This window comes from Nilaparvata lugens, chromosome 10, assembly GCF_014356525.2.
Source record: "Nilaparvata lugens isolate BPH chromosome 10, ASM1435652v1, whole genome shotgun sequence".
NCBI classification, from domain to species: domain Eukaryota; kingdom Metazoa; phylum Arthropoda; class Insecta; order Hemiptera; family Delphacidae; genus Nilaparvata; species Nilaparvata lugens.
This window is the reverse complement of record NC_052513.1, coordinates 4,372,621-4,388,138: the sequence shown is the minus strand read 5'-3', so window position 1 is coordinate 4,388,138 and position 15,518 is coordinate 4,372,621. Positions and strand designations below refer to the sequence as shown.

Here is a 15,518-nt window from a genome sequence, read left to right as displayed (position 1 = left end):
ACTCAGGGCTACTTATATTCATTTATAAAATAGAAATTACCCTTTTTTAAAATCAATAAAATGATGGATTAAAAATTCAAATTAATAAAAACAATATAAAAACTTTTAGTACCCTTTAACTATTTTCAAGTATAATATTTTTTAAAAATATTTTAAAGTCTTTAATAAAGGGTACTACAAGTTTTTAAATTGTTTTTATTAATTTGAAGAAAAGTAGCCCATATAAGTGAAGTGATTTTTAAAAATACAAATTATAACAACTAGTTTCAGTGATCCACACCCTCTTCATCAAATTAGTTGTTATAATTTGTATTTTTAATATATTATTTTATTGATTTCAAAAAAGGTACTATAATTCTATTTTGTAATTTTTCATAAATGAATATAAACATATTAAACATTTATTTATGAATTATTCGTTTTATTAAAATAGTTGTTCATAAAAAGCATTCAAATAATTTTTATTGTAACCTATATCTATCTATCTAGTTGTTTTAGAATAATTTTTTAAATTTTATTTATTATTTTTGACACAAGAAAATATTTTTACAAATAAAAACGACACGTAAAGAAAATCCCTTTTTGGCACAAACACCATCAACATTTAAAAATGTCGAGAATAAACTGGCTGTCATTCTTTGGTCTTTTTTCAGTATTTAAATATTTTTACGGATTATTGATAATTATTCACTAAGAGATAATATGATAGCTAGTGCAGTAGAACAAATGTATTTAGAATACAATGAATTCTAGGTACGGTATCTTGAGTAGAACCAGCCAAGGTACCTAGAAGTATTCTAGGTACATTGGAGCCAACAGTCAGATTCAAGTCAGATGATGAAAATAAATATTACCGTATACATTCAGTTATGCTTGTACATGACAAACAACAACATTTAAAATATTTTTTATCTTCCTCAACCAACTTTTTCTTGAACCATGAATTTCAAATCCGATTCCTTTTATGGAGAAGAATCTTGCTGCAGCAAAGCCAAAACTAATTTTATAATTGGCCTCTCATCACCATTTAATACAGCAATTGACAATATTATAGAATTCATATCAATTCTTCTTAGTGACAAGTTTTATCATGCCATTCCTAGTCTCATTATTATTGTAACTGTGTGGCTGTTATTTAATCATAAAACAAGAAATACTATTCGTAAAATGAATAATGGAAATAATAAACTCCGAATTGTTTTCAAGGTAAGTGGATAAATTTTGTTTTAATTTATACGGTATAGGTATAGCAGAGTTATTTACACAGATTGTAATGAGTAATTTTTCAATTCAAGATAATTGAATTTGATAAGTAATTCATTTATAAAATATTATGTAAGAATGATTTGAATGATTGAGTACCGCATCCATGGTAAGGAAATTGAAGGAAAGTTTTTAGCTGTTTACGGACATAAATGTATTCGAATATAAATACATATTTTTATAAAATCTTTTCATTACTCCATGAAGTGGCCGTAGTCGAGTGGATCAGATGCTGGCTTTATGATTCAGAGGCCCGGGTTCAAATCCCGGCCCGGGCAAGATATTTATCTCGGGCCACTCCCGTGTTTCGGATGGACACGTTAAGCAGTCGGTCCCGGCTGCCTAAAAAGCAGTTGTTAGGTCATGTCAGAGGCCCTGAAATTGATCAGTTGCGACCTGAAAACTCTGACACCAGACCTGAGCCAGCCAGGTCACTCGATATTATTATTTTATTATTATTACTCCATAAATTCTTTGGTTAACTCTTGTGGTAGGCTAACGCAAATTAATTTATACCAAGTTTCAAAATATTTATTAAATAGTTGTTATTTTATTAAAATAACAATTCCACCAAAAACAATGAAACCACATATTATCTTGCTTCTATTTTTCAGATTTTAATGACAACACCCGTAGTTCAAGTCAGCTTGTTCTCATGGTTAAGATGTCAAGAGTTTTTATATTGCATCATCTCAAGATTCGTTATATTAGCGGTTAGTATATTATTTTTTTACATAATATGCTATCTATAACAGGTGACATAAATATATTCAATCGATATAATGAAGGAAAGAATCAGCTTATACTCGTACGGGATAGGAAATTTACGAATGACGCATCATCACGTCTGAACCACTCAACTGATTAACTGGAGATTTTCGATATAGCTTTATAATTATTCTCCTAGGATTGTTACCTAGGCTTATTTTAATTTTTTCAAGATTTCAGTACCGATCAAGTTTCCAGTTTGTCAAGTTTTTAATTAGACCCTTGCTGAGCACGGGTTACCTGCTAGTACTAAATAATACTAGTCATAGGCCCGGTTGCACAAAAGCCTGTTAATTTTAAATCATGATTAAATTCCACAAGAACTAAACAAAAAACTAAAAATACTATATCGATTATTTAAACAATAACTATACCGCAGAAACTGGAACCACCTCAATTATTTTTAGTTTATAATTGACTGTTCCCCAAATTAATTGATTCTGAAATTTCATAAACTAACAGAGAACGAAAGTTAGTGTTAGGCTACTAATTGGTTAAAAATTAGATTTATATTCTTGAAAAACAAGAACTTCGCTATGGGCAAACTTTTAGCTTCTAATTTTAAATTGAGATGCCACCTAATACTGTATGTCCACTTTTATAAAATATCATAATCATCGTCATCATCATAATCATCACAATGTGATAGGAGTGCTCTTTTACTCTAACATTTCTGCTGAATTCATTTCATTCCATTTATTCATAGATAATAGAAACAATGCAGGTAAAAACAACAGGCATTCACCCAAAACTGCTTTAAACCTTAATTTGGAATACACAGTTTAGAGGTTATGTAAATGATAACGTAATTCACACATTATTTTGAGTCCAAAAAATGTATTCAATGTCCAATCAGCCAAATACAAGCTCAAGGGTTCATATATGGACATTGAATACATTTTTTGGACTCAAAATAATGTGTGAATTAAGTTATCATTTACATAACCTCTAAACTGTGTATTCCAAATTAAGGTTTAAAGCAGTTTTGGGTGAATGCCTGTTGTTTTTACCTGCATTGTATCTATAATTGTCTATGAATAAATGGAATGAAATGAATTCAGCAGAAATGTTAGAGTAAAAGAGCACTCCTATCACATTGTGTAAATTGAAAACTGACAAGAAAAAAATCTCTATCAGGCGGAGTTTTAGACTTCCTTTACCACTAGACCTTTGATATGAATCATATCTTCTTTTAAATCTCTCAACAGCCTAAACAATTTATAACAAATTTATCTATTTCAGACAAATTATTTTCCTACGGACTACGAACAAATTGAACATACATATCTCTTGAACAGTTTATTTTTCAACCGAAAAAATAATGAACCAAGACCGTTCACTGAACTGTTGTGTTGTTCAATAGCCATCAGTATGGCATCTTATATTCTGTATTCAACTGTTAGAAAATTAAGAAGCAGTGATACAATCGTGGAAAAAGTATTCACCAGGATAGAGCCCGATGATGGCTTATCAATAATCTATAAGAATAACGGAAAACGGTTTACCAGCTCAAAGAATAACAAGTATTCAAAAAACTCACAAGATGATGGAAATGACAACGTGAAGTAAGTTTAAGGTTAAGGCTGTGCAAAGGCTAAATAAACTTTCTAAGTTTTTAAAAATAACAAAAAAATTTCAAAGTTTTTCGATTTGTTAGTAAATTGGATAACCATCTTAAAATTTGATAATTTTCAGAAAATTTTTGTTTCACTAGATTGACAATACTATGATGAATCTATCCTCCAAATCGCATGGATTTATCTCTTACCGAATTTGAAATGTTCTGTCCCAAAAATTTTAACTTTAGCCGCTCATATCTCAAAAATTAATGATCGGAAAAAATGTTTTCCTGAGAAAACTTTTTTATTTTGACAGCTTAATGATATACAAATCGAAAAACTTTGAATTTTTTTTTATTTTTAAAAACTTAGACAGAACATTTCAAATTCGGTAAGAGATAAATCCATGCGATTTAGAGGATAGATTCTTCATAGTATTGTCAATCTAGTAGAACAAAAAATTTTTGAAAATATCAATTTTTAATATAGTTATCCAATTTAAAAACAGTCAAAAATAGCTAACTATTAGTTGAATTATTTTTGATAAAATGAATAACTTTTTCAAAAATTGATATTTTACTAGACCAACAATACCATGAAGGATCCATCTTCTATATCTCATGGATGTATCTCTTACCAAATTTGAAATGTTCTGTCACAAAAATTCAAACTTCAGGCGCCCATATCTTGAAAATAATGATCGGGAAAAAACGTTTTCCTGAGAAAACTTTTTCATTTTCATAGCTTGATGATATACAAATCGAAAAACTTTGAAAAATATCACAAGTAGAAAGTTTATTTTTAGCCTTTGCACAGCCTTAATATAGGCCTAACTTTAGATTTGATTTCAGTTTGTAGTGAGTGAAAATGATTGTATTGACAATAGTGGCACAAGATAATAGGTACTTTGAATTTTCAACAAAGTTATCAAAACAGGATTTTGCACATTTTTGATACTTGATTTGATAACACACATTATAACAATTATTTCTAATTGAAAAATTAATTACTGAGCAAAAAACTGAAACGCTGACAAACTACTTGAAAATTTATAAGATTCAAATTGATATGACAATTAAGGCATTTAAGCTCACATTTGATACTAAAATGCTGAAGAAATTCACAACCAATATTCACTTTTACTAAGAAGTGTCAATTACAAAAATGTACATACAAGCATGTAAAATTTAATGGAAGAGATACTGTACCGTACTTGTCATGTGCACAACCTTTCTATGAGGGTACATTACGTGAGAGATATTCAAGATCATGCACTTTTTAAGCTTTTTCAAATCAACAAAATTAGGAACTCATGTTGATTTTATGTCGTTCATTAAAGAATAATATTTAAAAAATTCAATATAATACAATAGGGGTATTCACAATGTTGGAGTTAGCTGGCTAAGTCGCGCTATTCGCTATCTCCAGCTATTTGCTAAGTCTGTGTTAACTCAATGCTATAGTGGTACGTTAGAAAAAAATTAACAGACGAGATAGCACAGGTTTGAGTCTGCCAACTCTAGCTATCTCTGTTAAAACGGCAGCCATATGTTTATAATCTTACTTTTGAGTTAGAATAAACTTTGAGTTACACAAATTATCCGCCTGGATCGCTACTGCAGTTAGCTAATAGCAGATGGATTAAGATGGGGCGTTCACAATCCAGAGTTATCAAATAGCACTTTAGTTGGCTAAAACAACTTTGTGAATACCCCTATTATTCTATTATGCTCCTATTTCATAAAAATATGTTGTTCAAAGTTTTTCAGAATAGAAAAGCTTGAAATGGGGGGAGGGAATTAAAGAAATTTTAGAAAATATATGTTTCATTTATGAAACACTAAATTAATCATTTTGAAGAAATTTGTTTTCACTCTGTTTTTAATTGGATAGAAAACATTACACAAGAATTGCCTTAGTATTTTATCTACCAATGTTTTCACATCAGTGTCGTTTGCTACATAGAAAAAAATTGCAATTTTGTAATTGTTTTTTGGTTTTATAGGGACAATATTAGCCGTATGTTGACGAGAGCACGTACAAGAAGCAATACCCAACTTCCGGATGTGATTGCAACAAATGAGGCATCTAATTGAAGATTATTCTTTGATCCAGTAGAGTTTTTGATTGAGGAGAATTAATGCCCAAAGAGAAAAGCACAGAAATATTAATACCACTACTATCAGGCCAAACTTCTGAATAGAATCTCTAAAGTTGTCAATACAAAAAGGAGTAAAACCAAATACCCTTCTGTAAATTATTGTGTTTTAATTAATATCCTAGTTTGAACCCTACATATTCTAAGGACCTTGTTCATGAACGATTCTTAAAACATTTCTTAAACAAAACGATTCTAAAACAAGCATGCATTGGCTGTTATCATAGAGAAACAATAGCATAAGTAGATATCCCATGGCATAGGGAATTTATGTCGCAACTTTTACTGTTATCTCAAGTCGATTATTGTCAATTTTTACTGTTTTGTTGGGGTGAGAGTGTATGAACGGCACAATTTGAGAGACTACCAGCGTCACACAGCTGCATAGGAAAGAACTATGTGAACTATCGGCATGGGATAACAGTAAAACTTGCGACATAAACGCCCTATACCATGGGATATCTACTATGCTATCGTTTCTCTATGCTGTTATTGGCTAACAACCAATAACATAATCCAATCAGAACGATTCTATTCTAGTTTCTGATTTGATGATTGCAATAATTGGTTTCAAAGCGTGATTGAAATGACTAAGAGCGTTTTTCAGGATCGTTTATGGATATGGACATGCATATTCTGTGTCAACGGAACAACAGTTTGAATAACTTCAATGATTAGTGAAATACCTTTTATAAAAAACAAAATTTTAATCTAATATTAAAAATTTAAGAGTATAAAATTACTTCATTTTATTCATTTGGAATCTCCTGCATAAAATAGCATTAATTTTTATCCTCCAATAAATTCAAAGCCACACATAACCTTTTTCATGCCACCTCTAACTCTTTCCAGTTGTCTGAAAAACAATCACTCAATTCAATTTGATTTTAAAAAAAAAAGGTTCGAACCCACTAGAACGTATCATACCATGACCGTGCCCGTACCGACACATGCAAAAAAATATTCTTTGCATCATTTGATATGTAATACACCCATTAGACCGTTCCGTCACCGGCCAAGCACGGACCGTGCCATGCACGTCCAGGTCAACATTTGTCGGCCAGTATATTTTGTCTGTGACGGAACGCTCCTTGCATGGCACGTGACGCCTGCAAACCCCGTTGTAACCGCGCATGCACCGCGTTGGTAACCAGTTCACTGCTACATTCTCTTGCTAACTGAAGCGTTCCCAACAACTTCTGACCGGGCATCATACGCGTACCATACGCGTACCATACGCGTAATGTACTGGCATAGAACGCTGTTGATCCGTTGTAGTGGGCATAGTTGTTATTTTACGTGCCTGGCATGGTCTGACACGGTCCGTGTCTGGTACGTTCTAGTGGGTTCGAACCTTATTGGTATTGAAAAATTAAGGCTGTCATTAGATAATAAATTATTTTCTGGTAAAAAACATACGATCTTACAGCACGGTTTTAATACTTAATTTTCTCTTTAAATCCTTCATATTATAATAAATGGAATGAGACAGTTTTATGGTGCATATAGTTTATGAATACCGTATAGTAATAGATTCTGTTTAGAATAGTAAGGAGATAAACATATTAAAACTCCTTAATACTACTCCCTGTGCTAAGTTGGCTGTGGTACAATTTTTTTGCAGTAGTTATAATATAATTTCAATGTTTTGAGCATTTGTTGCCGAGACTACTGTAGTTAATTTTGTTAATTCACAAAGATAAAAATCTGGTGTGGTACACTCACACAACTTTCCTTGCTCATTGATCTATAAGCCTCATTAACGAGGATAATTTAGGGGAATAACATTATGCCGATTGGCGGCTAAATAGTTAAAACTACGATTATACTATTGCTATTGTGTTCAGAGCACGTTAATTAGATGAAAACGGTAGTGGTCATGAAATGTGTGCGCAGTGGCCAGCCAGCTAGATTGCGTCATCGCCACCAATCAAATACCTTAAAGATGTATCTCTTTAAGGTCTTTGCCACCAACCGAGGTTTTTAACACCTATTGGCAATTTATGAAACTTTTTGTTAAAAACAGATGATTGGATATAAAATGACGACAGCTACACCGGAAATTTAGCACAAACATGCGCGTGACACCTACTATATACCGTGGTTCAGAGTACATTTTCCTTTGTTTGAATTATGAAATTTGAGGATTTTTCAAAAGTTGTCAAAACAGCTTTTCTACAAATAAAATATCGACATGTGTTCTTTTGAATAAACTGCTCTACCTACCTACCTCACGCACGAGAAGGAGGTTACAATGTAAATTTCTCAAGGATGGGGTGGACCCCCTGTTAATTTATGAGGGAGGAGACTCATGCCAGTTAATAGAGCTGATATATAACTATACCGGGTATGAATTTGAAAAAAATCGTTCGAGTCATTTTTGAGAAAATCGTGATAGAAATTTAACAAAATTCATTCTTCTCAGGAATATTACGGAGCTCCTGCAATTTTCCCAGAAATGAGACTCATGTCAGTTGATAAATAGCTATCTAGGGTATAAATTTGAAGAAAATCGTTAGAGCCGTTTTCGAGAAAACCGTAAAAAACATGGTTTTTTAGCCATTATCCGCCATTTTGAATTGAATTCTATTGAATTTCTCATTGTCGGATCCTCATGGTATAAGGACCTTAAGTTTAAAATTTCAAGTCAATCGGTTAATTAGGAATGGAGTTATCGTGTTCAGACACACACACACAGACCAACACCCAAAAATCATGTTTTTGGACTCAGGGGACCTTGAAACGAATAGAAAACATGAAATTAGGGTACCTTGGATTTTTTTGGAAAGCAATACTTTCCTTACCTATGGTAATAAAAAAATCTGGTGTGGCGCACTCACACAACTTTCCTTGCCGTTATGAAAATTGATCAACTGACGCTAGTGTTCCCGCGCATCTAAATTAGTCTACTATTCGAAGATCTAAGCCAGCTGGTGACAAGATAATAACGCTGCAGACATATGAAGTCTGCTATCTGTTCATATAGTGAATGATTTAATAGAATCAACACTTGCCAACAGTTTGCAAATTGAATAATCTTATTTTCTCGAACTTCGAGCTTATTTCCAATTTTAGGTGAAAATGTTACTGGACATTAATTGTAGAGATTTTCATGCTCAATCTTTTCCACTTGGAATTTTTTACCAACAACGCACATACACTCATACAAACACACACACACATACAGACCAATACCCAAAAATCACTTTTTTGGACTCAGGGGACCTTGAAACGTATAGTAAATATATATTTAATATAGAAATTGGGGTACCTTAATTTTTTCGGAAAGCAATACTTTTCTTACCTATGGTAATAGGGCAAGGAAAGTAAAAAAGCTGTTCAGCATGAACTTTTAAATTCAAGTCAGGTGATTGAAAAATAAGCGTTTGATTAGTTCACTTCATTTGTGTTACTTGCACGTGAAAATATCAAAATTTAAAATAATTTTTATTTTTCTGAACTAAATTTTGATTGCACGATGAATTTCCAATTAAATTCATTCTATAAAGGAGACTCTTGTTGTCGCAGAGCCAAAACTGGTTTTATAAGCGGTCTCAAATTGCCATTGAAAGCGTGTATTGTAAATATTAGACATTTTATAGCAATTGTCTTTAGTACCATATTTTATCATGTCATTCCTAACTTCATAATGATTGCATCTGTGTGGCTGATGTTTGCTTATAAAACAATACATTTCATTCATAAACAGGCTAAAGGGGAAGATAAACTCCTACTTGTTCTTAAGGTAAGTAAATTAATATTTCAATTTATTTTGCAGACACTAATCTACAGATCTTCAAATTTGGTAATTATTAGATTAAATTTTTTTCAATTTGATCAACTAAAGTGTTAAAAAATTAATTAGTATTTGATGAATAATTAAATAAATTTGGATAAAATTGGAATAAATGAGATCAAAAATATTTTTCGCTAATGTACACAGCTAACAAATCTACCAGATAGTAATTTATAATAATCACTTTTATTTTTGGGGCTTGGCTACTGAAAGTATGAAACAAAATAGAATATATCAAGTATCATTTATTTCATCATTACACAAATAGTGGCAACTCTTCGAGAGCCATTTCAAGTTGACACTTGAAATGGCTGTTGAAGAGTTGAAATATGTTGTGTTGTAATAAAATAAAAAAGTAATTCATATATTCTATTTTGTTCTAGTGATGCATAATTATGTATTTGGAATTATGTTTTTAATTCATTATTATTTTTGGATTATATATTATTTACTTGTATATTTGGTTAGCCTACATCTTATGGCAAAGCAAATAAATTTGTCCAAATTCCAATTTATCAATAATTTAATTAATTTATGAAATGATAAAAACAGTATAATACAGGAAACTGAGTATTTGTTGAATTTTTCAGATTTTGATGGCAATATCAATAGTTCAAGTTTGCTTGTTCTTATGGTTAAAGAGTCAAGAGATTTTAGACTGCATTCTATCAATAATCACTTCGGTTAGTATGTTTTAATATCCATATTGATTGTTTAAATTTATCAATTATAATTGATTGATGAACATGCAAATGAATTATTAGTACCGTATACAATACAATAATAACTGTTCAAATTTGATCTAATTTTGCAAAACTTTACGATTATGATTCAAACTATTACCGGTAGGCTATATAAGATTACAAACCACACACAAGTAATGGTAATACAACTTGACAGAATTAAATAGAATACAGTATATTCATTGATCAGTAAATGAATAAAATATACATGAATCTTGTAAAATAGGTGTAGTGCAAGGAAGTGATAGAAATTTACAAATATCAAATAATGCAGAGATAGCAAAAAGCAATGTCAGATAACATCAGAACAAGTTAAAGTAGAAGAGCACTCATATCACAATAGAACAATTGAGAACTTTCATGTAAATATTCTTTATTAGGCTGTGATTAGATTTGATGCTTCTCTCTACCACACTAACTTCGATATGAATTATATTTATTTTTACAATAGAACAATTGAGAACTGTCATGTAAATATTCTATATCAGACTGAGATTAGATTTGATGCTTTTTCTCTACCACACTAACTTTAATACGAATGAAATTTATTTTAAAATCTTTCAGAAAATTAAACTTCAATTTATACATTATTTTCAGGTCACTATTTTTTTTACGGACAACGGACAAGCTGGGCATAAATTCTTTCTGAACAGTTTATTTTTCAAACGGAGAAGCAATGAATCAAGACCGATCACTGAACTGTTGTGTTTTATAATAGCCATCTGTACTACATCTTATATTCTGTATTCAACTGTCAATAAATTGAGAAGCAGCAATACAGTTGAGAAAAAAACATGTACCAGAATAGAACCCGATAATGGAATTTTTATCATATTGGTTAAGGATAATTGCCAACAGTTTACCAGCACTTCTTCCAAGAGTAACAAGTATTTGAAGAATCTACAAGATTATGGAAATGAGAACTCAAGGTGGGTATCGTAAGCTGCCATATAAATACTTGGGAGTTGAAAGTATCTGTACTCATTTATTTTGCTGGTTAATAAACTATCCAGTTTTATAGTAAATAGGTAAGTGTATGCTTATGAGTTTATAGTTAGCTAATGTTATAATATTATTGAGTGAGTAGTAGAGATGTTTTTCTTGATAATGGGACAAGCTTTTAGTTCTACAAGTAGGTAATCTTAATTATATATTCCATATACTGCATAAATAATTCTAATCATTATTATAATAATTATTATTCCTTCAATGAGCGATAAAAGAAACCGCTGACACACAAAATTACCTACTTGAAATAATAATAAAAAATGGAGAGCGATAGGCCTAATAATGATAGATCTTCATGTAAGAAAGCAGAATAAATTTACAATCATATCCACATTTTTAAAGAAAATAAATCAATAAATGTTTAAAAAACATAAGAGAATGTCAAATTTGAAGGAAAAAATACTAATTATGAGTGCAACCTTTGTATGAGAGCACAGTATGTGAGAAATATTGCAGGATAAAAAACATTTTATTCATTCCAAATATAAAAACTTCACTAAAGCGAAAAACATATACATGACGGCCATTGTTCCTAGCGAGTTGAACTTGGTGAAAAATGTTGGAGATTTGAAATTCAGTACTGTAAATAAGATTATTTCGCTAGGAACAATGGCCGTCATGTTATAATGTTTTTTGCTTTAGTAAAGTTTTTTGTATTTGGAGTGAACGTGCCTCATGATCCTAAAAGTTTTATCTATTATTGCATCAAAGAGGTTCGGAACAAGCAGTAATGCCTAAACCGTGCAAGATGGAATAAAAATATTAATTTTTCAAATTATTGATTAGAGCCATGTTGATTGCTCGTCAGTAATGGAATAATATTGATAGAATATTTTTAAATTAGGATGTCCAAGCCCCCCCCATCGTTATTCAGAATAGAAATGCTATATTTCCATTTTCAATGGGAAAATTGAAACAATTTTGAAAACAAAATGATTGATTCAGTGAAGTGTAAATATTTCAAAGTGAATTGTTCTTATTCAGAGTTTTCAATGGGAGAATGGAAACAATTTTGAAAACAAAATTATTCATTCAGTGAAGTATCAATATTTCAAAGCTAACTGATTTTATTCAGTGAAGTATTAATATTCAAAGTTAACTGCTTCTATTCAGTTTACATTCAATAATAATTGAATGAATTGAAATTTCGTATTGTTTTGTTGTTTTAGTGAAAACAGCCGTATGTTGACAAGAGCACGCACACGATACAATGCCCGACTTCCAGATGTGATCAAGGCATCCAATAATTGAAGATTAAATTTTGATCGAGGAAAGATTTTGAGTTTTGAGTAAGACAAATTCATACTCATGGAAAGCATAGCAATATTGATAATACTACAATCCGGCCAAATTTAGGCCTATACACGAATCTACAAATAATTGACAATTCAAAAAATGAATAAAACAAATACTTTTGGAATTTTTTTGAGTTTTAATTAAATAAAAATACTAAGAAATTGTCAAAACCACAGATTTATTGATACTCTTAGAAAGACCGGTTTCGGTTGTTGAACCATTGTCAATCTCTGATAAACTCAGTTTATAATCCGATAATCTCAGAGATTGACAATCGTGTAACAACCGAAACCGGTATTTCTAAGTATCAATAGATCTGTGGTTTTTGACAAATTCTTAGTATTTTTATTTAATATAAATAATTACCTCAATATCAACTTCACAACTACACAAAAAGTTTTTGAGTTTTCATTAATACTTAGAGATTTACAAATTCTAAGGGCCTTGTTAATAAAAACAATTCTGAAAACGTAAGTAACTGAATCCAGTTGAATGATTCTAGCTGATTTAACGATTTGTAATTGGTTTCCAGAGAGTGATAAAAGTTGATGAGAACCGCTGATGAATATATTGAGTCTACGAAACAAGGCATAAATGACATATATATTTGAGATTATGAAAATAATATCATTCCTTTGTTTTGAAGTTAAGACACTTTGTTTCAAAGTACACATTCATTTACTTTTAAATGTTAAGAATTTTTACTTTCCTTGCCCTATTACCATAGGTAAGGAAAGTATTGCTTTTCGAAAAAAATTAAGGTACCCCAATTTCTAAATTTCTATACGTTTAAAGGTCCCCTGAATCCAAAAAAGTGGTTGTTGGATATTGGTCTGTATGTGTGTGTGTGTATGTATATGTATGAGTGTATGTGCGTCAGTGTACACGATATCTCATCTCCCAATTAACGGAATGACTTGAAATTTGAAACTTAAGGTCCTTCCCCTATAAGGATCCGACACGAGCAATTTCGATCAAATGCAATTCAAGATGGCGGCTAAAATGGAGAAAATGTTGTCGAAAACAGGGTTTTTCGCGATTTTCTCGAAAACGGCTCCAACGATTTTGATCAAATTTATACCTAAAATAGTCATTGATAAGCTCTTTCAACTGCCACAAGTCTCTCATATCTGTAAAAATTCCACGAGCTCCGCCCCATCTATGCAAAGTTTGATTTTAGATTCCCAATTATCAGGCTTCAGATACAATTCAAACAAAAAATTCCAAGTGGAAAAGATTGAGCATGAAAATCTCTGCAATTAATGTTCAGTAACATTTTCACCTAAAATTGAAAATAAGCTCGAAATCCCAGAAAATGTGATTATTAAATTGCAAACTGTTGGCAAATGTTGGTTCCATTAAATCATTCACTACGATGAAATAGCAGACCTCGTGTGTTTCCAGCTTTATTGACCTATCACCAGCTGTCTCATATCTTTGAATAGTAGACTTGAGATGCGCGGAACACTAGCGTCAGGTGATCAATTTTCATAACGGCAAGGAAAGTTGTGTGAGTGCGCCACACCAGATTTTTACTTTCCTTGCCCTATTACCATAGGTAAGGAAAGTATTGCTTTCCGAAAAAAAATAAGGTACCCCAATTTCTAAATTTCTATACGTTTCAAGGTCCCCTGAGTCCAAAAAAGTGGTTTTTGGGTATTGGTCTGTATGTGTGTGTGTGTGTGTGTGTGTGTGTGTGTGTATGTGTATATGTGTATGTATGAGTGTATGTGCGTCTGTGTACACGATATCTCATCTCCCAATTAACGGAATGACTTGAAATTTGGAACTTAAGGTCCTTCCCCTATAAGGATCCGACACGAGCAATTTCGATCAAATGCAATTCAAGATGGCGGCTAAAATGGAGAAAATGTTGTCAAAAACAGGGTTTTTCGCGATTTTCTCGAAAACGGCTCCAACGATTTTGATCAAATTCATACCTGAAATAGTCATTGATAAGCTCTATCAACTGCCACAAGTCCCATATCTGTAAAAATTTCAGGAGCTTCACCCCATCAATGCAGATAGATTCCCAATTATCAGGCTTCAGATACAATTGAAACGAAAAAAATCAAGTGGAGTAGATTGAGCATGAAAATCTCTACAATTAATGTTCAGTAACATTTTCACATAAAATTGAAAATTAGCTTTAAATTCGAGAAAATGTGATTATTCAATTGCAAATTATTGTTGATTCTATTAAATCATTCACTATAAAGAGATAGCAGACCTCATGCGTGTCTCCAGTGTTATTGCCCTGTCACCAGCTGGCTCAAATCTTTGAATAGTTGAAAACTTGAGATGCGCGGGGAACACTAGCATCAGGTGATCAATTTTCATAACGGCAAGGAAAGTTGTGTGAGTGCGCCACACCAGATTTTTTAATTATGTTGAGTTATTATCAACGTGTTTCTCCGTGGAAAACAAGACCAATTTTTATATTTTTAATGGAAAACGACGTTGTTAATAGTTAATTTATTACTATTCATTCAATTTATTTGTCATCTACTTGTGAAAGTATTATTAGAATTTTATTCTTCCTTTCAATCAATTATTATTTTCCGTAAAATTTCAACTTTCACGTCCCCTCAAACTCTTCTCAGTTGACTGAAAAATAATAACTCAATATCATTTGGAATATTCTGATGGATTGAAAAAAAACTTACGGTCTCACAGTACCAGGGTGTTCTGATACACTTCTATCCCTCTTCAAACCTTAAACCTTCCATTTTCTAATGCAAAATAAGATAGTTATTACTTACATTTTTTAAATACTGTACAGTGATACATTTTGTATCTTCAACGAAATGCTTGAAAATCTATAACATTCACTCTGATGAGGTATGACGTTGCCTTTTTATCTGTAAATTGTGGAATGAACAAAAAATATTAAAAATAGATTGGAGGAGAGAAGACGATGCAAAATT

The 15,518-nt window shown here is 31.5% G+C and overlaps 2 protein-coding genes across 2 annotated transcripts; both read left to right on the top strand.

Moving 5' to 3' along the window:
- The first annotated feature begins 783 nt into the window (after positions 1 to 783).
- On the top strand, positions 784 to 5,847 carry LOC111054200. Its single transcript, XM_022341180.2, has 4 exons — positions 784 to 1,206; positions 1,878 to 1,976; positions 3,274 to 3,596; positions 5,596 to 5,847. The coding sequence occupies exons 1-4, from the start codon at positions 940 to 942 to the stop codon at positions 5,684 to 5,686; spliced, it is 780 nt and encodes a 259-aa protein (XP_022196872.2). The 5' UTR covers positions 784 to 939; the 3' UTR covers positions 5,687 to 5,847.
- Positions 5,848 to 9,001: 3,154 nt separating this feature from the next.
- LOC111054192 lies at positions 9,002 to 12,715 on the top strand. The gene is made up of 4 exons (XM_022341172.2): positions 9,002 to 9,493; positions 10,135 to 10,227; positions 10,885 to 11,216; positions 12,465 to 12,715. The coding sequence occupies exons 1-4, from the start codon at positions 9,227 to 9,229 to the stop codon at positions 12,544 to 12,546; spliced, it is 774 nt and encodes a 257-aa protein (XP_022196864.2). The 5' UTR covers positions 9,002 to 9,226; the 3' UTR covers positions 12,547 to 12,715.
- The last annotated feature ends 2,803 nt before the right edge of the window (positions 12,716 to 15,518 follow it).